At 39.8% G+C, this 25,862-nt stretch overlaps 1 protein-coding gene across 1 annotated transcript in view; it reads right to left on the reverse strand.

The window, feature by feature from the left end:
* LOC117408960 (guanine deaminase-like) overlaps positions 1 to 25,210 on the reverse strand; it is a 36,712-nt gene extending 11,502 nt beyond the window's left edge. The window contains exons 1-9 of the mRNA XM_034014431.3: positions 25,030 to 25,210; positions 10,577 to 10,665; positions 7,983 to 8,154; positions 7,331 to 7,418; positions 6,224 to 6,329; positions 5,730 to 5,757; positions 5,037 to 5,144; positions 3,758 to 3,865; positions 3,213 to 3,310 (exon numbers count right to left, since the gene is read on the reverse strand). Coding sequence (XP_033870322.1) covers positions 3,213 to 3,310; positions 3,758 to 3,865; positions 5,037 to 5,144; positions 5,730 to 5,757; positions 6,224 to 6,329; positions 7,331 to 7,418; positions 7,983 to 8,154; positions 10,577 to 10,665; positions 25,030 to 25,158 — 926 coding nt within the window. The 5' untranslated portion in view covers positions 25,159 to 25,210. The remainder of the gene's footprint in view (positions 1 to 3,212; positions 3,311 to 3,757; positions 3,866 to 5,036; positions 5,145 to 5,729; positions 5,758 to 6,223; positions 6,330 to 7,330; positions 7,419 to 7,982; positions 8,155 to 10,576; positions 10,666 to 25,029) is intronic.
* Positions 25,211 to 25,862: the final 652 nt, after the last annotated feature.

Genomic DNA, 25,862 nt, shown 5'->3' on the forward strand with positions numbered 1-25,862 from the left:
CAAACTTTCCTCTTACACGGTATGTCAAAGAAAATATGAAAGGAATGTTGGTGTTTCTTATACGTTTCACGTAAAACCGGACATTAGGGTGTCTGAGCTTGTTAATTCCTGCCACCCGGACACAGAAGCCAATTCCCGGACTGTCCGGGTCAAACCCGGACAGGTGGCAACCCTAAGCCAGAGCTATGCAGCCTAGGAGAGAGCACAAAGTCAGCTGAATATGCTGGATCCATGAGAAGGAGCGACTCAAGCCACTGGCTTTACGCGGGGCACAAGGCCGCAGTGAGATATAACAGGCTGTAGTGCACACTATACGCATAAATAGTAAAAACTATTACAGCGATTAGTTAAATATCACATATATCACTAACACAATAAATGCAAAATATATACAGATAAAAAAAGCACGTAAACAAAACAAAAACCCAGACATAGCATTACAAAAACCAAAAACAAAAATTATCCAGTAAAAATGTTTAGTACAGCATTTTTTAAATACGGGTAGTAAATCTACAATAGGTTACCCTACTTGCCAACATTTGCCACTACACAATATTGTTATAATACTACTACTAACTACTACTACTATTAATAATAATAATAATAATAATAATAATAATAATAATAATAATAATAATAATAATAATAATAATAATACATTAATCCAAATTCCACAGGAACAGTGCAAGGCTCTCACCAGTAGAATGTGGTTATATATACAGTTATAATCAAAAGTTTACATACCCCAATGGAAATGTATAATTTCTAGAAATTTCTCAAGAACAAATAATTATAGGAATAATCTTTTGTAGTAAAAGTTTTGCTTTTGTGGATGAGGAAAAAAACAAAAGTTACAAGAAATAGATGTCTACAATTATTTATTTCAGCAATTTTTTTAGCAAAATTCAAAAAATGCTAATTCAAAAGTATTCCTGCCATACATGCCAACAGTCCCTATATGGTCGGGACAGTCCCGATTTCCTAGCAAATGTCCCACGTCCCGATGCATAGGAAGAAAGTCCCGATATTTACCCATTTTGTGTATGATGCATATGACCCCCCCACCCCCACCCCCACCCCCCAGGATTAAAGTCCCGCTGAACAGTTTCCAAATGTTGGCAAGTATGTCTTATCCCACCAAGAAAATTTAACTAATATCTAGTTGAGGCACATTTAGCAATAATAATCTCTTTTAAATGATTAGGATATTTGCCAATGAGCTTTTGGCATGATTCTTTAGTGATTTTTAACCATTATTCAACGCAAAATTGTTCAAGTTCATTCAAATTCCGAGGACTTCTCTTGTGCACAGCTTTCTTCAACTCATACCAAAGATTCTCAATCAGATTTAGATCAGGACTTTAGGCCACTCCAGAACCTTGATTTTGTTCTTCTTTAACCATTCTGTGTTGGAACATCCAGTTGCACTTTAAGTTTTGTAGCGGAGGATTTCAGATGATTGAACAATATCTTTTTGTATGCTATGGAATCCATTTTACCATGTATAGGAACTAAAATTTCCCGTGCCATTAGAGGAAAAACAGCCCCATAGCAGGATATTTCCACCTCCGTGCTTGCCAGTACGTATGGTGTTCTTTTCTTTGTATGCCTCACCAGACCTTCTCCAAACATAACGACTATCAGCGTGGCCAAATAGCTTGATTTTTGTTTCATCACTCCACAAAAGCTTTGACCAGAACTCATATCCATCATTCAAATGCCGTTTTATAAACTTTAAGCAATTGTGACGTTTTCCTAAGAATGGCTTTTTCCTTGGCCTGAGACCATTGAGACCTTCACCATGCAATACTCGACCTATGGTTGAAATGGAAACCCCAGTCCCACTTACATTCAATTCACTTTGAATATCTTTGGCAGTCAATCTCGGATTGTTATTAACCTTCCTCACAATTTTTCTACTTGTTCTTGGTTAAAGAACCTTCTTTCTTTCAGACCGAGGGAGCGTTGTGACAGTACCCTGTGAGTCTTGTACTTCTTGATAATAGAAACAATAGTTGAAATTGGGCTACTCAAATACTTGGAAGTCTTGTATCCTTCTCCAGCTTTATGATATTAAATAATTTTCTGCCTAAGGTCTTCAGATAGCTCTTTGCTTTTTCCCCATATTGACTTATTGGTAACCCTTTTATACGCTCTAAGAATGTTCACCTACAATCCAGCATTTTCTAGACTTTTGTAGAATTAGGTTCTGCATTATCATATTGAAATTTCTAGCACCTTGTAGACAATACTATCATAGCATCAAAGGGTATGAATACTTTTGAATTAGCATTTTTGGAGTTTTGCACAAAAAAAGTTGAAATAAATAATTGTAGACACAACTTTTTTTCCTCATCCACAAAAGAAAAACTTATGGGCTGGTGCTGTCGGTAGCCCGCAGTAATATCTCCATGTTAATTTAATACATTTTGGGGTACAAACGTTTCCTTTTTTTGTCCTTGGTAGGTACCCATGCTAGATGCTACTTAAGGATAGTGTACAATGAATAGCATATTATTGCTAAGGGGCAGAAAAGTCTAATACTTTAATAATTTTAAAAGTTGAATAAATCATGTCACATAAAAAAAAATGCTGAATAAAGAGGTCTCTAAACCCCTCTTACCGTATGCTTATCTTTTCCTATTTGGTCAAAGAAACTTGCCAGGGCTACTTCCAGCAGATCTCAGTAGTTAATAAAGAATTGCTTGGTATGGCCTTTAGTTATAGTAGAAGGTTGGGCAACATCACAAACAGGATCTTCACTGCCGGTGTCTTGATCATAAGATACGGGTTTCGGACATGTTTCCATGCAAACAAACTTCGTTTTTGGTCAATGTGTGTGGCTTTTTAGCATGAGAAGGCCTCACACTTTCAATGTGCATGGTACGTGTGGCTACATCACATTCTCATGACAATGGAGAGAGAATTTGGAGTTTCTAAACTGCATGGAAACCCCATCATTGAAGCAATCAGCTACATTTAAATTAAAATAAAATGTTGTTCATGAAACAATAATGTTAAACATTTCTGACAGTGTTTTATATGACCTTTTTTTCTTTGAATATTTACATCATAAGGCATACATTAAAAGTTATCTGTTAGTACAGGTACAAAGACGATGTGACTCACACAAACCTGCCCAACGAGATTCTTTAATGGACTTCTGTTTGAAGATGTAACAAGTTTAAATTAACAATGAGAGTAATACTCACGAGAGGTTTGAATTAGGGCAATGAGAGATTGCAGCCCCTCTCTGGTTGAAAATGTCCAGTTCTTTATCGGTGAGATGGCAGCCATGTGCCATCACAGTCTGTGAAGATATTGATATTTTAAAAAGAACTGGAAAAAAATTTCGAGAACAATGGGGGGGTGGGGATTTTATTGCCCATTTTTCCACGCTTACATTAGACAGAAAAATGTACTTTATTTTTATTGGTAAAAGGTTTAATTATTTAATTAAACTCAATAGATTTACTTTTTGGAAAATATTACCTGTTTAATAAGGACATTGAGAGCTGGTTTCATAGATCCATATTAACACTAATCTTTCACCAAAGTAATATTGTGACTAGGACTATATTAACCAAGCTAATATTACATAATCGAAGAGTAGTAGTAATAGGTGTCAAGTGAAAATGTCTGGTAAATAATAACTTACAGCAATAGAGAATTACAAAAAAAAACCCAGAAAAAACACCATGCAAAACAGGGGGAGAGAAAGGGAACCACATTTTAGATGGTGCTTTAATCTGCTTACCTTATTGGTCAGAAGGTTGCATTTGTTATACACATCTGTGTAAGACTTGTAGTCGGGAAACATTTTCTTTACAATTTGCACCTCCTCTGTGTTTTCACTTATGTGGCTCTAAGTAAAATACAATCAAATATCTAAAATTCACATGTATAGAACTTCATTGCATTACAGTTTCTATGCAGCATTGTTTATTAAACACATATTGGTGGCTTTAATCCAAAAACACAGCACAGGAATGTCAGCACAGGAGATTATGACACTTTCGCTAATGCAAAAAAGTGTCCTTCTATAAAGAGAAGTATTGTCGGTCATAAGCGCTGTATTTATTATTGTATCTTTCCCATAAAGAAATAAAACTACAGTCTGCAGCTAAAGACCACTAACAGTTATTTCACATATATATAAAAGCACCTAAAACATACAGGTAGTGGACAAAAAATGGAAACACCTGGGTAAATGAGGGACACCAAGTATATTGAAAGCAAGGGCTTCCACACAGGTGTGGCTCATGCGTTAATTAAGCAAATAACATCCCAACATGCTTAGGGTCATGTATAAAAATGCTGGACAGGCCTGGTTGCCTATAATTATGGCTAGCATGGCTGCAAGAGGAGACCTCAGTGACTTTGAAAGAGGGGTGATTGTTGGGGCGCGTTTGGCAGGAGCTTCAGTGACCAAGACAGCTCAACTTGCTGATGTTTCATGAACAAAGGTGTGTAAGATGATGTCGGCATGGAACTCCGAGGGAAAGACATCATCAGCAATGGGCAACAGTGGGTGGAAGCGCATACTCCAGGATCGTGATATCCGTGCATTAATTCGAAGTGCAAGGCATAACAGGCGAGCAACTGCAGATCAATTGACTGCAAATTTCAACCTGGGGCACGAGCAGCCAGTTTCATCAAAAACTGTCCGCCGAGAACTCCACAGAGCGGGACACCATAAGTGACTATACATTGGTGTTTCCATTTTTTTGTCCACTACCTGTATTTAATTGCATTTGGTGTTTTGTGTTAATATAATATAAATATTCCATATTATTGCCTAAATGTCAAAACCTCCTATCTCAAGATGTCTTAAAGCTGCTTAACACATTTAAGCATTGGTCCCCCTGTACAACAAAATATAAAGACAATAAGATGGTCATGCCCATAATAAAGAACAGGGGTAGTAATTACAATGTATTCATACATACTGTACATAGCTAGGTAGATGTAAGGAGACAAAACTAAAATAATAAAACAGAAACATTGTCATCAGTTAATGAATCTACTTAACATACCTGAATGTGCAGATCATTATTTTTTGCAATCAAACCTAGATCTTTTAACAGCTTGTCGGAGCAAGACAGCACAAATCGTGGTGTTATGATGGGTTTCACCTGCGGATACTGGAAAGGGAATCAGTGCGCAGCTGTTGGTACAGGCTAACAAGCAATTACTGCTAACATTTTATTTAACTATAATTCACGGGGCGCCTGCCGGGACTAATAGTGTAGTACAGAGAAGGCAGAATCCCGCAGAAAGGCAAACATTTATAGATATACTGTACTTGTACAGTAACAGTGCAATTGCTACTTCATTACATATGTATTTATAAAATGAATTTTTTTGGAGGTTGTTAATGCTTCTTGTAATTGAAAATGTAATTACTAATGTAGTTATGTAGCTTATTAAACCCACTATCAGTTTACAACATCTAATAGATATTAAACTCTCATCTAACTGTATATTTAAGGTTTTAAAATGTATTTTTATCTCTCATTGGCAGTCTGTTGAAGATATTTTGGTTCCTTGCATGTTTTTGCATTTCATTTCAATAATTTCGTATTACTCATTTAAACCCTTTATAATTTTGTTTTAAGATTTATTTCAGAAATTGTTCATCAAGATGACACACTGCAACCAAACAAAAAGTGATTTGTTTCCAGTTTCATTTGGCAAGCATGGGTTTCTTAACTTTAGGAAAAACCTACCTTTCTTTGTAAAAGTGTTGAAATAAATCTGCAAGTGATGAACAAAATAGTTACAATAAGGTATGTCACAGTTGCTGTTGTTTAGATCAGTTGAATAGATACCAGTGTTCTACTGAGCTGTGCAATAAGCAAGGTTTTAGATAAATGTCCAATGTCACAGACTTAATTGAAACACATACATGCCAATATGTTCCCTGTATACTGCAGTGTATTTAATAACATCTTGTCAAACCATTACATTGTGATGCAAATGCTAAATTATGCAGCAGGCATATTCAGGGTACAAAATCAGCTATGAGGAAACTGTGTTGCAACAGACTTGGAAACAGTGGTGTCCTGGCTCCACATGGTTGCTCTGTTGATGGTGTTATGACTAATTTGTTGTCCAACGTGTGTACATACAATACTTACAGTACTTACAGTACATATAATTTTCTCTCAGTCTGTGCCTAAAATGATGGAAGCTTTCCTGCTGCAGCAGGTCCTAGATTTACCTTTTAGTTTCCTCAACAGATTCTTCTGTGGTTTCTTTGTACTCCTCCACAGTATTATTAATATCCATACACACTTTTCCCACAAAAGCCCGTTGTCCAATCTTATCTGGAAAAAATGACACCATCGATCATGCCCAGTTCTGTCAAAGTATGTGCTGTAAAAATAATACATTTGAGTCAAGATTAAATGGTCTCTGCAGCACCATTAAAGTTTATGAATTGTTATAAACTGCTGACTTTGTTATATTTTTGTATTAGGTTTATTTGTTTTTATTTTGCTTAAATTGCCAGTAGATTTAACTCTGTTTCATGTCACTTTCTAAATTAAGGCACAACAGTGTCTGTGAAGGGTCTGCTTAGCCAGGACGTTGTAAATACCCGGCGTTGCTGAGAGTCTGGGAAGCAACAGCAGTAGGTTAGTTTAAGGGATGTGGATCCCAACCACTATATAGAGAGGGTTTTGTAGTGTAGGTTCCTGGTGCGGGATTTCTCTTTTAATAAGACTTTAGCTTGCCTTGTGTTGCAAACTTTTATTTTTAGCTTTGTTTTCATTTGTTTTCTTTATTAAATCTAACACAAGGGCTACCATTTCTAGTACCTTCATGGCAGCATCTGTGTTTTTATTAAATATATGCGCCTGTGCGGCATGTTTACACCCAATTCTCGGTGTCTGACTCGGGCAGAAGTGTGGAGTAGTGGTTAGGGCTCTGGACTCTTGACCGGAGGTTCGTGGGTTCAATCCCAGGTAGGGGACACTGCTGCTGTACCCTTGAGCAAGGTACTTTACCTAGATTGCTCCAGTAAAAACCCAACTGTATAAATGGGTAGTTGTATGTAAAAATAATGTGATTGTATGTTAAAATAATGTGATATCTTGTAACAATTGGAAGCCGCCCTAGATAAGGGCAGCTGCTAAGAAATAAATAATAATTAATAATCAGTAACGACCCACATCCAGTTACACTCATGTCTGTACTTGACTGAAAACAGGTGAAACCTGTAGGGAATTAGAAACTAAGCACAGACACAGCAGTGACCACAGGATGCCAGACTTTAGAAGAACACAGTAAACAGACTTAAATAGTATTTGACACTGCAGCTACCTACCTGCAATTTCTCCAAGTAACAAAGTAGAATCTGTGTGAATCGTTGCAAAGTAGCATGCAGTAGTTGTGCCATTTTTCAGTGTTCTTTTCTAAAGTATAGAAAAGTTGTTAGTTCTTTATTTATTATAATTACCCATGAGACCAGAGCTGGTATAAAACAGGATGTCATAACAAGCTTCATAAAAAAGAAGTACTGAAACAGCAATTGTTTGTGATGAAATATATTAGAGTGATGGGTGTTGCCTACAAACATGTGTCTCAGAGAAACTTGTGGTTTTATTTTTACATACATTATTATTATTATTATTATTATTATTATTATTATTATTATTATTATTATTATTATTTATTTCTTAGAAGACGCCCTTATCCAGGGCGACGTACAATTGTTTCAAGATACCACATTATTTTTACATACAATTACCCATTTATACAGTTGGGTTTTTACTGGAGCAATCTAGGTAAAGTACCTTGCTCAAGGGTACAGCAGCAGTGGCCCCCCCACCTGGGATTGAACCCACGACCCTCTGGTAGGGGCTGAGTCCAGAGCCCCTAACCACTACTCCACACTGCTGCCCTAATATATACATCATCATACACAAAATGAATCAACTATTTGGTAACAAAGGAAACAGATTTACAAAAATGCTTACCACAACTTTGTTGTAGACCTCTTCCGCAAACTCAGTTTTTTTGTACTTCAGTTCAGCTGGGAATGTGTACGTGTTTAACCACGGTAGAAGGGACATGTCAAGACCTGTTCCCATATAGCTGTACTGGGATGCATGGATATGAGTATCAACCATACCTGGAATGAAAAATTCCCTGCAACAAAGAAAAAAAAAAAAAAAAAATATATATATATATATATATATATATATATATATATATATATATATATATAATACAGTCATCCGTTACCCAGATACACGTCAGTCACATTTTATTGCACTTGTATTAAGAATAAAATCAATCCCCATTTGTAGAAGGGTGGTAGAGAGCCCTGCTGTTTAACTGTATTTTGTTTATTTTTAGAACAGGGTTTCCCCCTCTGCCCCTGTGCAGTTTATTTTGTATTTGTATTTATTTTGTATTATTATCATTGTGTTAATGACGGCGTGCACCGTGTTTGTTATTGTTTTGTTTATTTTTAAAACGTGTCCTGGCAGAGGCGAGATTGGTGCTCGTCCTCTGCCAGAAATAATTTAAAAACCTTGTGCAGAAGGTGGCCATCTCCCGAGTTAATTGAGTGATTGATTTGTTGCTAATCGGGAGATGGTCACCTCCGTAAAAGCCTGCAGCTCGCTGCACTCAAGGTGGGTGTGTCAGGAGCAAGAGAGCGAGAGGAGCGAGAGAAAACGAAACTTAAAAGAATAACTCAAAGGATCAGTGAAGGCTATTGCCCAGCCTGATCGTGTTATTTTGTGTTCGAGACTTGTTTTGTTTCAATATTTATTTTCGCTCTGTGAGCACTTTGTTTTGTGTTAAAAATATTTATTTTATTTTATATTATTTGAATAAAACGGCGCCGCCACATCTTTTTCTGTTTAAAACTGCAGTTTGGTGTCAGTATTTTTAGTTCCTGCCTCTGCCTGACGTCACCGCCCAGCCAGCCTGTCACACCATTATATATACAGTATGTAATAAATTAATGCATTTACCCATCACATGCAGTTTCTGACTCGGTCACCAGTTTTCTGGTACAAAGTCCATCTCAGTGTCACAATGTACTTGTTTAACTGTCACAGTATGCGGTTCTTTCCCCGTTTTTATGGGACACAGCGCTTCCTCCAACAACAAAGCGAACGAGACAAGGCACAGTAATATAAAAGTTAATCATTAGACAGTTTTAGATACTGCAATACATTTTTTTTTAAACTGATCTTTAGTTGTTTTTTGCATTTTCATTTGCAAATGAACTGGTAGGGCCTTATCGATCACTGTATTTTGCAATTTTGAATACTGACTTTGGATACTGTTTTAATTCTAGAAACTGCATTGCCTTTTATGTTTTACGCAGTGCTGTGTATGGATAACACTTTGATTTAATTTTGCTGTTGGGTTGTTAATGGGGAATTTTACATAATGCTAGTACAGTACGTACTGAATTTAAAAGTACGTACTGTATTACAGTCCACATGTTGTATTTTGGCAAGTGATTTTCAGAATCATATGGTTCTGAATTAAAATACTTCTGTTATATAGTACTGTACCAACAAAACCAACTACAGTACATCTAATTGGAAGACTACTTATTTTAAAGCACTCCTTTCAGCTATGTATTTTCTGACATTGTTTCTTTATTGTGTTCCCTGAAAAAACAGACAAGCATTTGTCTTTTACTGCTGCGTTATTCCCCAACTCGTGCGCTAACAAATTTCAATGAAAGAATCAATGAAAGACTGGATGTCTGGATGAAAAACGAAACTAACAGGAGGACCGTCTTCAGATAGTTTAACATTCGAGACAGACTGCTAAATATCCTGCCTTGACCCTGCTGAATCAAATTCTTCCATGAATGATCTACCATTATCATGATCCAGCTCTTGTGATATGTCAAATATAAGAAAAAAATAAGAAATAAAACCGCAACAGTGCCAAAGAAAAGAAAAATACGTGCTACAATATACATCTCCCTGTACAGTTCCTGAAAACCCAAGTCATATTTTTTCTTTCCGTACAAAGTGTGTGTGTGTGCTGGGCTGTTTGGGTGGGAGGGGACAGGTTACAACGTGCACACCTATATACATGTCAAATCAGAGGAAATAAACAGATGTGCGTCACACGCGTTTAACCATCACTGAAGTAAAGATTTTATAGGGTTGCATATGTGAGTGCTGACTGTGTATATATATATATATATATATATATATATATATATATATATATATATATATATATACACACATACACACACACAAGTCAAGTGTCATTCGTGCACAGCTAATTTTATACAAGTGCTTTAAATTGAGGTGCTACATAATGAAATTAAATGTAGAATCAGGTCTCCACTACGACAATTCTTTAGTATAATTTTCAAACTCTTACTTGTCTAACAGCTGCAGAGACAGGTTTGGTAGCACACTAATCAGAAACTTATTTTTATACACTCATCTTATATTTAAAGAAAGTGATCAACTTCATTTTTCATTTGGAATAAAATTAGTTGTCTTTACTATTACAACATATATATACGTGAAATGTCTTTTAACACACAAATTACTCTAAACTGAAAAAAATTACTGACCAGTCTTTGAGATGTGTGATGTCTGTATTTTCGAATCCCCATCTCTTGGCAAGATTCTCCTGCTCAGAAGAATCTTCAATAAACACAATCTGAAAGCACAGAGTGAACTTCAGAACAATAAAGAATAGAACAAAACAATGCACTGGATTGTTTCAAGGCACTGACAGATTCCCTGTCCAATAAATGATCTTTTTTACAGTAGAATAAGTTAACAAATAGCTAAAGAAATAGCTAACAAAACAACCCATCTGTCTTTCTTATCAATTTATGACTCTTCCAAACTTCTAAAGGATATTTATTAGGCTGTTTCAGAGAATTTTTGAATCCTCAGCAACACATGTTGTCTGAAGTTGGGAGTGGGATCAGTGGGGCTGAGTTGGCAAGTTCAGCGGAGGCTAGGGGAGAAGGCAAGCAGCATTGTTGGGTGGAGGAGAAGAAGCAACAGGATGGACAGACTCCCCCAGGAAACTTTTGCTGTTATTATTAACACTTATAATAATAATAATAATAATAATAATAATAATAATAATAATAATAATAATAATAATAATAATAATATACAAAAAAGCCTACTGACTGAGCAGCAGGGTGGAGGAAGTTGAAGCTGTTAGTTTGGTTGCTGGTTTGCTATTAAAGAAAGCACTACATACTTTCTTTGTCTATGTTTCCTGATACAACAGTGAATAATAACAATAACAACAACGACAACAATAAACACAGCTAAAACACCCCGGGCGTGTCTGGTCTATCTCCGGTTCCCTTGGGGCTTTAGGTGACCGGAGGTAACTGGAGGTGCACTGGACTATATTTGAACGACCGGGTGTTTTAGCTGTGTATATAATTGTACTTATCATGCTACATAAGAGCATTCCATGGATATAAACATTACTTTTCACTATATAATGACATTTTGTCATGAGTTTATTGGGCGGTCGACATGCTAGTACAGCTCAGGCACCTCTGGGCTTCCCTGGGCTTCTCCGGGCACCTCCTGCTTAATGTGCATTCCTAAACAGAGTTGGGGTAAAACCCTGAATGTGACGTAACAGCATTTGAATTAATAAAACCACATTAAAAACAAGGAAGAAAGTTATGCTGTCATTAACCCGTTCTGGCCCAGAACCATTTTTTTAACACAAAAAAAGACCAGGAACAGACTGTTCCAAAGGTGCAAAGATGACAAAATTATACATATTGTAGCGTATCAGCTATTCAGGAAGAAGAAGGAATAGAACAGACGAGACAAGATGATTCAGTTCCAGAATGGCCATTATTTTATTCGGTACAGATGACTCTTGACAGCTGTACAACAAATCACACTGCATAAACACTGCTGCCCACTGCCCCGAGGAGCTCGCAGGCTACCGTGAATTAGCCCTTAGCCTACCAACAACTTTGCAACAACGTAATACATTTACCCGCTCACAGCCCCCATCCCGTTTCAGTCCAGGTGAACCCCTCTGCCCCATGAATCCCTTGGATCCCATGGCAAGGGGTGAAAAGTTCCACTAATGGTTGTCTATGGAGCCTGACTGTTGCAATCCCTACAGAGTCCAAGGAGCGATCCCAAGCGGCTGCCTTGCACCGCCTCCGTGCATTGTGCATGCAGGAGCACGAAGCCCTGCACGTGCAGTTACAATATAATACAAATAGATGAGAAACCCGTCCGAACCAACCTTTAACTATAGCCATTCCAAAGGGGTGAAGTATAAAACAGTCCAAAATACTGGGTTCAGAAGTTGCACATATGAAGAAAGTGATACATCTGACATAATACTATTGAAGAAAACTGTCAGAACCAATCTTTAAATGCCCATTCCATTCCAAAAATAGTTTTATTGATAAAACCACCCGGAACGCTGGGTTCCGAAGTTGCACAGGGGCCGAAAATTTACATAGTGTAGCGTGCGAGGGGGAAGGCGGCAGCAGGGCTGGTAGGTGACATAATCACACACAAAGACATAAGCCCGATATACGCTCCTTGCAAAGGAGCCGGCTCTTTTGTACAGCGGTATCGGAGCTATGTTTTAGTGCAAGAGGTCCCGGGTTCATGCCCGCACTCCGCCTGTATGTGGATTGCCTCGCCCTGTGTGATGCACCTGCCTGTGTTAACCTATTTCGCTACAATATAATTAGGGGTTCTGTTTTTCGGGTTTTATTAATTGTATTTTTTGGTGCTTATTTTTAGCTATTTTCGAGTTTTATGTAAATCGTTTTTTTTTTTTCCAGGGCTTTCATTTTTCATATACTGTATGAAATTAGTGTTTTCAGTTACTTTCCAAAATGCTTAAGCTTTTTTTTTGTGTGTGTGTGTGTGTGTGTGTGTGTGTGTCAAAATATGTATCGTAACTCGACGGTACTTGCACACTTAAGTTGTACCTTCTTTCCTTTGCTGTCTTCCACAACAAAATCCCTATGGTCACAGGCACATTCTTCTGGGGTTTTTGTGTTTAGGCATTTTTGTACATTTCGCCACAATTCTGTTTTAAATCCTCCGTGTCTTAACTGTAATACAGATTTAAATCCTGCTAACAAGCCTCGTTTTAAATCTCGCAAGCGGAGTCTTCAATAGAAATGTAGGAATGTGCTGTCACTCAGTAGTTGGGGTGTGTGACAGGATGGCTAAGTGGTGACGTCAAGCCAGAATGCAGGAAGAAACCAAACTCAAAAATACTGCAGTGCAAAGGCGCTGTGGCTCCATTTATTTAAATAACAAACACAAATAAAATAAAGGTATTTAAAAAAACAAATACTGCTCACAGTGCGAAAATAAAGTTCTAAACAAAACACAATCTCAAACACAAAACAAAACAATACAGGTCAGGCTTGGCAAATGCTGTCACTGAACCTGTATATTTAATTGTACTTTTAAGCTCCTCTCTCGCTCCCGTTCCTCCTCTTGAACACCCACCCGGAGTGCAGAGAGCTGCAGGCTTTAAATTAAAAACCTTATGCAGAAGGTGACCATCTCCCGATTAGCAACAATTACACAACTAAATTAAACTCGGGAGATGGTCACCTTCTGCACAAGGTTTTTAATTACTGTAGATGGGGCTTCCCATCCACGCTACTAAACAATACAAAACATTTGGCTACACCGCTATATTTATAAACCATTGTAAACTATTTGTTTGGTGTGGAAGCCAAATTGAAAGTCGGAGAGAGCACACAGGACGAAAGCAATAAAATAAACTGGTAAGTTTATTTATATTTAAACATGAATAATGAAAAACAAAAATAAACAAAAGAAAACCTGCCCTCTGGGCACTAACTGAACTGTTTTCTTTTCCCTATCTAGCCCTGCAGAAGCTAACCTTCTTAGAGGTAAAAAAAAACCCCGTCACTTTGTGTTTAGATTAGTGAGTGCGGTAGACTCTGGTATATTTCTTCAGTATACCTCAAGGAAATCTCAAATGGGGTGAGCAGGTGGCACTGTTCCCCAGAACATTGCAGGAACACAGGTAGGTATTCACAGTTGCCCTCTGGTAAGTATAAACAGTAAGGTAAGTATAAACAGCGTCCACGTTTTGGCAACCCTCAATGTATTAACAATTTGTAATCCTTTGTTTGCTTCTCCAGGTTCTTTAACTTTCCCCTTGCTTAAGGAGTGACTGACTGTGGACCACTCTGTCCATGGAGCGGTGCTTTTTAACAGCCAGCCTGGTGTGTTCACAGATTACTAAACAAACTACAACGTGTTGGCTTCTGTGGGTTTCTTCAAAACCAAACAATAACACTTTCGTTTCTAAGTGTTTGTTCCAAACCAAATAATAAAACAGCCCTTAAACACTTTAGCTTCTGTGTGTTTGTTCAAGACAAATAATAAAACAGTCGTTAACACGGTAACTTTCAGGCATCTGTTTCACACACAGCACTCGCTCTCTATATGTAAAGCCCTGGCTAGACATACGCACAGGGTTATGCAAATATTCAGAGACCCGGGTACTACCTTCCCCTGTAAATATACAATGCGTCTTCACCTGCTCTGTATTTTCACCAGTAACTTATAACCCTATCCCGTAGTTATGGTTTTTACGACCACAGGATATTTTAAATCACACTTTCCCCAGACTGGGCGTTTCATTTATTACTTCATCCCGCAGCTTTTTAAATCCATTGTCATGGCGGACAGTGCAGCTTGTAATTCCACTCGGTTGTACCGATACACTCATAACAGTCAATGTTAAGTTAGCCCTGATCCAGTTCACTAGTGTAAGCAGGTTTCACTCAGCAGTGCAAACTTTCTTTTCACGTCAACGAAACAGAGGGTAGTTTAAATGCTGTTTACCTCTTGGGTGCAGCTATCCAGGATGTAGTACTCACGGCGTTTTGTATTGCTCCTAGTAATCCTTTTACAGCATTTTGTATTGCTCCACGCAATCCTTTTCACGTCACACACGGTTCTTTAACACGTTATCTCTTTTGACCAAACGTAGGTCTGACAAAACAATAAAACAGTACTACTCACCTGTAATACCTTATTCTCTTCTACTTTTCGAAGGACTCACAGCAACCCAGTTGCGTCCTTGCTACACACTCCTATACCCACACTTGTACACTCTGGGGGTCCTTTTTATCATCTATTTCCCCTGCTACCAGGTCACCTGATCTCTTACTGCGCTCAGGCTTTTGGGAACTGAAGTTTTGTTGTTTAGGTTTTCTTTTATAGAAGGGGGAAATACCAGTTTCCCCATGTCCCTGGTACTCCCTCTTATTATAGCCTGACCATTCTTCACACATCCTCTCCCTCAGCTCAAACCTATCAGGTCGAGCGACCTTTTTACCCCAGCAATGTACCCTCGATAACCCATCTGCGTTTGCATTTTTTGACCCACTTCTATGTTCTATTGTGAATTTGTATTGTTGTAGGGCCAAGAACCTCCTGGTCACTTTGGCGTTTTTTTCCTTATTCTCCTTCATCCATTTTAATGGTGAATGATCGGTGACCAAGGTGAATTCTCGGCCCAACAGATAGTATTTTAGTCTTTCGACTGCCCATTTTACGGCTAAACATTCCTTTTCTAAAACAGCATATCTGGATTCTCTAGGTATTAATTTATGGCTAAGGTACATTACTGGATGTTCTTCGCCATCAAATATTTGGGAGAGGACCGCTCCCACGCCCACCTCTGAAGCATCTGTCTGCACAATGAAACGTTTTGAAAAATCTGGTACTTTTATTATGGGACCGCTACACAATATCTCAATTATCTTTAAAAATGCCTGGTTGGCTGCCTCTGACCATTTCACTTTATTTGACGCTGACTTCCTTGTCAGGTCTGTCAATGGGGCTGCTATTGCCGAAAACTGGCACAAATCGGCGATAGTAGCCTGCCAACCCAAGAAACGCCCTGTCCTGTTTCTTGTAGACAGGAATCGGCCTTGATTTTAACGCCTCCATTTTACATAGTTGAGGTCTTATGGTTCCTCCTCCTACTATGTAGCCCAGATATTTAGCCTCTGTTAGACCTATGTAGCATTTCTCTGGGTTCACAGTGAGTCCTGCCCCTCGGAGAGCCTGCAACACCTTGCTGACTCTAGGCAAATGTTCCTCCCAGTCTTCAGAGAAGATCACAATATCATCGATGTACGTTGATGCATAACTACTGCGGGGTCTTAACACTTTATCCATGAGCCTTTGGAATGATGCAGGGGCTCAGTGCAATCCAAAGGGCATCACTGTATATTTTAACAGGCCTATGGGAGTCGAAATTCTCTTTTGAGCTTGGCGTTAGAGGAATCTGCCAATATCCTTTGGTGAGGTCTAGTGTGGTCAGGTACTTCGCTTTCCCTAGTTGCTCGATTAACTCGTCTACTCATGGCATGGGATATGAATCAAATTTCGAAACCAGATTTAGCTGACGGAAGTCATTGCAGAACCTCCAGCTCCAGTTGGGTTTGGCTACCATAACAATGGGACTGTTCCAGGGGCTGGAGGATTCCTAAATGACATCAAGTTTTAACATATGTTCTACTTCATGAATAACGTCTGCCTTCTTTGCCTCGGGTAGACGATATGGTCATACTCTCACCCGGACACCTGGAGGAGTCGAAATGTCATGCTCGATACCGGACGTGCGACCTGGAAGATTAGAGAAAACGTCTTGATTATTGGCTACTAGTTGTTTGACTTCGTCTCTCTGTTGACTATTTAGGTCCGGGCCTATGTTTATAGTTTTCACCTTCCCGGTGTCGGTCTTCTCTGCCAGCGTACATGAGGGGGTGGTTACACTAGTTTCTGGGGAAGGGTCACGATCTACCCAGGGTAAGTTAACATGGTATATTTGCATTTTCGGCCCGGATGGTGGACCTTATAATTCACTGTCCCGACGGCCTCAATTATCTCATAGGGGCCCTGGCATTGAGTAAATAATTTACTGGTCAGGTTCGGCACTAGAACCATAACTTGGTCCCCTGGATTAAACACACGCACTCTCGCTATCTTATTATAATGGAAGGCTTGTCTATTTTGTGCTTTCTCTAAATGTTCCCTCACGATGGGAGTAACTCTCTCAATTTGGTCTTGCATTTGTATAATATAACTGACCACATTCCTGCCTCGGGAAGGCTGGCACTCCCAAGTTTCCTTGGCGATGACCAGAATTCCTTGGGGCTGACATCCATATAGGAGTTAGAATGGTGAGAACCCTGTGGAAGCCTGTGGTACCTCATGCATTGCAAACATTAAATAAGATAACAGGAGAGCACAATCTTTCCCATCCTTTCCTATTACCTTCCTGAGCATTAAGTGTTTTGTTAAATCGTTCCACAAGACCATCAGTCTGTGGGTGGTAAACTGATGTTCAAATCAGTTTAATATGAAGGGTGGTGCATAAATCTTGTATCAACCGATTAATAAAAGGAGTTCCCTGGTCGGTAAGTATTTCTCTCGGAATCCCTACCCTCAAAAAGACTTGGACTAGCTCTTTAGCCACGGTTTTGGAGGCCATGTTCCTCAGTGGGATTGCCTCGGGATATCATGTAGCATAATCTAATATCACCAACACATACTCATGTCCACGGGCTGACCTGGACAAGGGGCCCACAGTCCATGGCAATACGTTCAAATGGAACGTCAATAATGGGCATGAGTTTTAGTGGGGCTCGTAAGTGGGGACAAGGGCTAGTCCGCTGGCATGTGGGGCAGGACTTACAAAAGTTCTTGACGGTTTTTCGTATCCCTATCCAGTAAAACCGTTGTACTATGCGGTCTAATGTTTTGTCGGCCGCCAGATGGGTCCCAAACAAGTGATTATGCGCTAATTTCAGAACTTGGTTCCTAAATGGGAGAGGCACTAGCAATTGTTCTATGGGGTTCCCATTAATCAGAGTCCCTCGGTATAACAGATCATTTTTTACCAGAAAATGTTCCCGGGGATTAACCACTACACCTTCTACAGGTATACCATCAATTGATACCACTCTAGACCGCACATGCATTAATGAGGTAACCTGCTGTTGTTCCCTGGCAAAATTCTCACTCACAGGAAGGAAGCTGTTATGCCATGTTTCACTCATACCTTCAGGCTCTAAAGTAGTGGAACTTTCCCTTGTCTCATTTACTATCTCCCGGTCATTACCATGGACACCTATCCCTTTCTGTGCCTGTTTCCCCGAATCCCCTACTAGACCTGTTTCCACTGGGCCTCCCATTTCCCTGTCCAGGCACCTTTGCTGGAGTGTCTTCTTGGGTTTTCGACTCGGTTCTACGTCCGGTAAGTCGTGATCAGCGAAAGGGAATACCGTGACCAAGCTCTCAGGTGGTCCCATTTGGGCCGTTTCTTTAGAAAGGGGTTTATCCAATTCCCCGCTAATTTGGACCAGTGTTGAGAAACCTGGAAAATCTCGGCCGAGAATTACCTGGTGGGGCAACCTGGGGACCACACCTACCCTTATGTCATGAGCTACACCCCGGTAGGTCAATGTTGCGAGTGTGGTAAGGTAGTATTTGGTGTCCCCATGGATGCAGGGAATCCCCGTCCGTCGATTGTAGTCCAATTTATCGACATCGCTATATTCGGGCGTTATCAATGTAATGGTGCTTCTCGAATCAATGAAAGCTTTGGTCTGTATCCTGTTCACCTGTACCCCAGCCAAATAAGGAGTTCTGCCCTCTGCCACCCCAGCTACCACTATGCTACCACAAAAGGAACTCATCCCGATGTCACATTGCATGAGTTCCGAATGTTCAGGGCATTTTTTTGCGATGTGTCCCATCTTTAAACAGTTGTAGCATTTGTATTGAGAGTGGTCTATCGGGCCCACTCAGTATCTAAAGCTACTCGGTTCCCGGTTTATAAATTGTCCCTTCACGGGTCTAGCCCACTCTTCGACCCCTCTTTCTGGAATTGGTCCCTTATTCAATTCTGGTGAGGTCTTGGGTCTCCAATGACCAGGGGTGCTCGGAGGAGCTCGGGCCAAGTCATCTGCGGCAAGTTGATGACACAGCGTCGTTTATATTGGAGGGGTCATTCTGGCCGATCCACTTCCTCAAAGGCCCTGGCATGGCCCTCATGTAGCGATCCATCACTATTAGTTTGACAACACGATATCCATTGTTCACGTCTGGCACCAGCCAGATGAGGTCGAACATCTGGGAGCAAGAGGCTATCGATGGGTTGAAGGTCCACGCATGATACTTTTGAGCTTGCACGGCTGTAGTCACCCCGGCTCTGGCCAGGATCGGCCTTCAACTTGTCATAATCCTTCGCGTCGCTCAGTAGTAGACCATGGTAGGCTTTTTGTGCATCTCCTGTCAAGAAGGGAGTGAGTATCCATGCCCATTTGTCCCTGGTCCATTCTTCTCAGCTGGCAGTCCTCTCAAACGTGAGCAGAAATGCTTTGATGTCATCCACCCCGGTCATTTTATTCAGGACCTGGGTGGACCGGATATTGCTGTGGGTAGGGGTTTTTCCATTTCTGTGCTCCAGGTTCCTCATAATAGCCAGTCGCTCCTCTCTGGCTTTTTTGAGTAACGTTTCGTACTGACGGTTGGTCTCCTGTTGTACTAGGATAGCTGCCTGTTGCAACTCTTCTGAGTGCTGTCTTGCTGTGCTGCCATCGCATTCACTAGCGCACAGGCAAAGGCGTCGGTGTCGGTTATGTTTCCCCGTTTGGTTATGTCTCTCCAAACTAGTATTTTTGGGTACTGTAGCGTTGTGTTGCTTCAGTTTGAGGATCCCACTTCTAAAACCATAAGTAAATTATTTGTTTGGTGTGGAAGCCAAAATTGACAGTCGGAGAGAGCGCACAGGACGAAGGCACTATAATAAACTGGTAAGTTTATTTATATTTAAACATGAATAATGAAAAACAAAAATAAACAAAAGAAAACCTGCCCTCTGGGCACTAACTGAACTGTTTTATTTTCCCGATCTAGCCCTGCAGAAGCTAACCTTCTTGCAGGTAAAAAAACAGTCACTTCACGTTTGGAATACTGAGTGCGGTAGACTCTGGTATATTTCTTCAGTATACCTCGGGGAATCTCAAGTGGGGCGTGCAGGTGGCACTGTTCCCCAGAACAGTGCAGGAACACAGGTAGGTATTCTCAGTTGCCCTCTGGTGGACACCGGTCGCAGTTGCAGCCCCACAGGTAAGTATAGACAGTGTCCACGTTTTGGCAACCCTCAGTGTATTATCAATTTGTAATCCTTTGTCTGCTTCTCCAGGTTCTTTAATTTTCCCCTTGCTTAAGGAGTGACTGACTGTGGACCACTCTGTCCCTGGAGCAGTGCTTTTTAACAGCCAGCCTGGTGTGTTCACAGATTACTAAACAAACTACATTGTGTTGGCTTCCGTGGGTTTCTTCAAAACCAAACAATGACACTTTCGTTTCTAAGTGTTTGTTCCAAACCAAATAATAAAACAGCCCTTAAACACTTTAGCTTCTGTGTGTTTGTTCAAGAAAAATAATAAAACAGTCGTTAACACGGTAACTTTCAGGCATCTGTTTCACACACAGCACTCGCTCTCTATATGTAAAGCCCTGGCTAGACATACGCACAGGGTTATGCAAATATTCAGAGACCCGGGTACTACCTTCCCCTGTAAATATACAATGCGTCTTCACCTGCTCGGTATTATCACCAGTAACTTATAACCCTGTCCCATAGTTCTGGTTTTTACGACCAGATATTTTAAATCACACTTTCCCCAGGCTGGGTGTTTCATTTATTACTTCATCCCGCAGTTTTTTAAATCCGTTGTCACGGCGGACAGTGCAGCTTGTAATTCCACTCGGTTGTACTGATACACTCATAACAGTCAATGTTAAGTTAGCCCTGATCCAGTTGACTAGTGTAAGCAGGTTTCACTCAGCAGTGCAAACTTTTTTTTCACTTCAACGAAACAGAGGGTAGTTTAAATGCTGTTTATCTCTTGGGTGCGGCTATCCAGGATGTAGTGCTCACGACGTTTTCTATTGCTCCTAGTAATCCTTTACTTCACAGCGGTTTGTAGTGCTCCACGCAATCCTTTTCACATCACACACGGTTCTTTAACATGTTATCTCTTTTGACCAAACGTAGGTCTGACAAAACAATAAAACAGTACTACTCGCCTGTAATACCTTATTCTCTTCTACTTTTCGAAAGTCTCACAGCAACCCAGTTGCGTCCTTGCTACACGCTCCTATACCCGCACTTGTACACTCCGGGGGTCCTTTTTATCGTCCATTTCCCCTGCTACCAGGTCACCTGATCTCTTACTGCGCTCAGGCTTTTGGGAACTGAAGTTTTGTTGTTGTGGTTCTCTTTTATAGGAGAGCGAAATACCAGTTTCCCCACGTCCCTGGTACTCCTTCCTCTTATTATAGCCTGACCATCCTTCACACCATAAATACACGAAATAAAGCATAATACACATATACAAACAATACATTGCACAGGGGTGGACAGGAAGGCGGGACATTGCCCAACAGCACAGGGAAATGTATTTATTATCATTTTTGTAGTAGGTTTTATTTTTTTATATGTGAAAAGGGTAACGTCAATCTGAATAGATTAGCCATTTCAACAGTTTTTAAGGTGTTTTCTGGTGTTTATTGGCTATTCACTGATTTAATTTTTTTGTATCGGGGGTGTTTTATCGGGTTTTATCGGTTAAAACCCATTCCTCATAGACATGGCTTATTTTAAGAAGCAGGGGTTTTTTTACGTGTGCATCGATACATCGGTTGGTTATCGGATCGGCACCGATAAAGGGAAATAACATTATCAGCCCAATAATGTTTACTGATATTTATGTGGTGACGTATAAACCGTGAGACAAGAATATATCCACTATAGTGTGTAAGGTGCGCTCTCTGTCAGTTGTAAGTCTAAATTAAGGAGTACAGTTTTGAATTTTTTTAAAGTGCCTGTAAAGAACTCCAAAACAGCTGATTGCAAGCTATGTGGTGCAAATATTTCACGTGGTGGCAACAGCAGTAAAGATTTCAACACAACAAACTTAATTCATCACCTCAAGACGCGCCATGTCCCTGAATACAAGAACTACTTAAAGGCTACGGAAAAGAAAGAAGGGGAGGAAAGAGCTGCGCCGAAGCAACTGTCACTACATGAAACACTTAAACGTACACAAAAATTTGGAGGTGGGGATGCCAGGGCTAAAGAAATTACAAACCGTTTAATGGAATGTATAGCTCTGGATGATCAGCCATTTTCTGTTGTACAAGATACTGGATTTCGCCGTCTCATTGAATGCCTGGAGCCTCGCTACACACTGCCCAGTAGAAAGTTTATGTCCGAGACTGCACTTCCTGAGCTCTACAGTGTTGTTTTAAAACAAATACAGACACCGGTTGAAGATGATCATGTATTAGCACTGAGCTTTACGACGGATATTTGGAGCTCTGATGTGTCGCCAATGTCAATGCTGAGTTTAACTGCACAATGGATAGATGTGAATTTCAATTTACGTAAGGCAGTACTACAGGCACAGGAGTTCAGCACTTCCCATACAGCTGAGGCTATTTCAATAGCATTTGAAAATATGTTTACAGCATGGAAAATTCGGAAGGAAAAAGTTCATGCCGTTATCAGGGATAATGCAAGAAACATAGCAAAGGCAATGCAAGAGTCCAGTTTACCAAGTTTACCTTGTGTAGCACATACACTCCAGCTTGTTGTGAACGAAGGACTTTTATCACAGCGCAGTGTGTCTGATTTACTGGCAGTGTCACGAAAAATTGTTGGGTACTTTAAACACTCTCCGTTGGCGTATTCTCGTCTTCAAAGGGTGCAGGCGTTGCTCAGAATGCCTTCGAAGAGGTTACAGCAGGACGTACAGACAAGATGGAACAGCACTTACTACATGCTGCAAAGCCTTTGGGAGCAGAAGCGTGTGCTTGGAGAATATGCTGCTGACCATGAAATCCCCACAACTCTCGCTGTACAGCAGTGGGGGATGATGGAAAAAATAGTGATAGTTTGTTTATTTGTTTATTTAGCAGACGCCTTTATCCAAGGCGACTTACATAGACTAGGGTGTGTGAACTATGCATAAGCTGCAGAGTCACTTACAATTACGTCTCACCCGAAAGACAGAGCACAAGGAGGTAAGTGACTCGCTCAGGGTCACACAGTGAGTCAGTGGCTGAGGTGGGATTTGAACCGGGGACCTCCAATTTGAAGAACTCGTGAACTGAGTTCATCCTTGGTCTCTGCTTCTGAGGTTACAAAGGTTTTTGAGCAAAGTTTCAGATTCAGACCAAGGAGTAAAGACTATGAAACACACTTTGCTGGAAGCCTTGGAAACACACTTTGAGAAAATTGAAACAGAACCTCTCTACTGTGTTGCAACCCTGCTGGACCCAAGATACAAGGACAGGTACTTCACTGGTAATGACAAAAAGTTGCTGGCTACACAAATGCTGGTGACACACATGCAAGCCAAGGGGAATGAAACGGAACAGACCTCAACGGAGCCTGCTTCGAAAACCAAAGGAAGCAGATGACGGCACTACAAAACCCAGCCACAACCTGTGTTCGATGTACGATGAGATATTGGACAAAAGTACTGGTTGGGTAGTAACTGATGCTATAAACAGTAGTGTTATGCTTCAGAAACAAAGCTACATGGGCGAGCCCATACTTCAGATAAGTGGAGATAAGCTAAAATACTGGGAGACCAACAAGGATTGTTTTCCCATTCTAGCTGAATCTGCACGGAAGTTTCTGTCTGCCTCCTGCAGTAGCGCTGACAGTGAACAGCTGTTCAGTGCAGCTTCGCATATTGTGTTCAAGAAGAGGAACAGGCTAATGTAATTGTGAAAAAGCAGAAATGCTACTATTTGTTAAGAAAAACCTTCCACTCACTTATTTATGCTAAATATATGAGTAAGCTAGTGTATGATGGAGGCAAGAATGTAAATCGGATACAGATATATAAATATTTATATTACTTTACTAAAACGTTAAATTGGCTAGTCTATCTATCTATCTATCTATTGTTGCTATTGCTGTTGTTTTTGTGATGACAACGCTTCTACTAGTATACACTGTTTTTATTTTGTAATTGTAACACCTTAATCTAGATTTAAAGCCTGTTCATCTTGAAGGCAAAAGTGTTTTGATTTGGCCATTTTTTCTGCATTTATTTTAAAAGTAGAAGTTTAGAAGTTCATATGTGTGTGGATTTTTGCTTCCAAATGTATCTAGAAGCAGTAAGGCAAAAATAAAAGTGTGCACGTTTTATAAATTCAAACGTTTTATAAATTTACTTCAGTATTTTGAAATGACTTGCACTATTACTTCTTATATCGGTATTGGATCGGTATCGGCTGATATGGTTGGGTCATCATCGGTTATCGGTACTGGCCCAGAAAATCCTTATCGGTACACCCCTAGTTTTTTTTGGGGGGGGGAGGTGATTCGGTTGCTTACTAATTTATTATATTTAAACCATTTAGGTAGGATTTATTCTTGAAATGCACTTGGTTACAGTATCTAAAACTAAGGGGTTCTTACCAATAAAATATTATGGTACAGATTTGCTTTTGCAACTCACAATCTCCCAAATCGTTTCTTACTAGTCTGTTCTCCTTCTCAATTATATATATATATATATATATATATATATATATACACACACACACACACACACACACACACACACACACACACATACATACACACATTTTTTTTACCCTGTCAGATTTATAAAAGCTGAATCCCCATTCCCCAGGTATCGAAAATAAATACATTTTTAAAAATCCATTCATAATGTTACCGCATTATTTCATTGCTGATATCAGGTTAATTCGGTAGCCTAATTCAATTCTGTTAAAACATGACAGAACATTTACGCCTGGTTTCACATACAAAAATGAGCACTAATCGTCTATTACTTTACATTACATTTGATAATTGGTGTCTGTGAAGCCAGTCATTAAAACGTGATGTAAATCGTTCATTAGTAATTTGGAGAATAATCACCTCAACACTGAAACTCACCTTTCCATCTTCACTAACTCCCAAAATAATATTTTCCAGAATTTCCAGCGGAGAAGTGTGTGTGGAGTGGACAAATGTCCCCTTAAACACCTTGGTGACAAGTATAACAGACTCGTTGCAGCTTGTCATCTTGAAAGCAGTTTGACAATGCTAGAAGTGGAGATAATAAATCGTATATACCAATGCCAAGCTGCAATTCAAGAAACCCCTTTTGCGTGTGGGTGACGACAGCTTATCAAGAGAGGACGTTGGACTCCTCCTGCCTACGAGTTCTAACTAATGATACTATTACACAAACAAGGTTAGATTATCACATATCAAATTTCAAAATGACACAGTGAAAGTGAGTATCGATTAAATCTGAATATAACAAGTTTATAGTTGTTTATATTTCAGCTATAACACCACTATACTGTAACTCATTTCCTTCTAGTTTATAATAAGAGCTGGAGTTTATTCTTAACTGTTAGGACATTTTTTTATGGTAACTGTAAATCAAACCAGGCACACCCCTAGAAATCTTTCACATGCTATGTACAACTGAACGACACCAACATGCCATCACCACCTGGAAGTTGGTTACTTATTCTAGGTTCCTTCCGGTATAGTTGATAAAGCAGTGTGTCTTTTTTCTGTGTGTTTTAACGCATTTACACATATCGCTCAATTAATATATTGCTACTATTTAAAAAATAATCGCTCCTTCTTTAAAAAAAAAAACAAAAAACGAATATTAATAACACGTCTGTATCAGCAGCATAGCGGTACCCTATACTACTCGCTTGTTTTGCACCATTTACCCCCTTAGACGCCTTGCTCACCAAATATCTAGG

The sequence above is a fragment of the Acipenser ruthenus genome, chromosome 2 (genome assembly GCF_902713425.1).
Source record: "Acipenser ruthenus chromosome 2, fAciRut3.2 maternal haplotype, whole genome shotgun sequence".
Classification (NCBI taxonomy): domain Eukaryota; kingdom Metazoa; phylum Chordata; class Actinopteri; order Acipenseriformes; family Acipenseridae; genus Acipenser; species Acipenser ruthenus.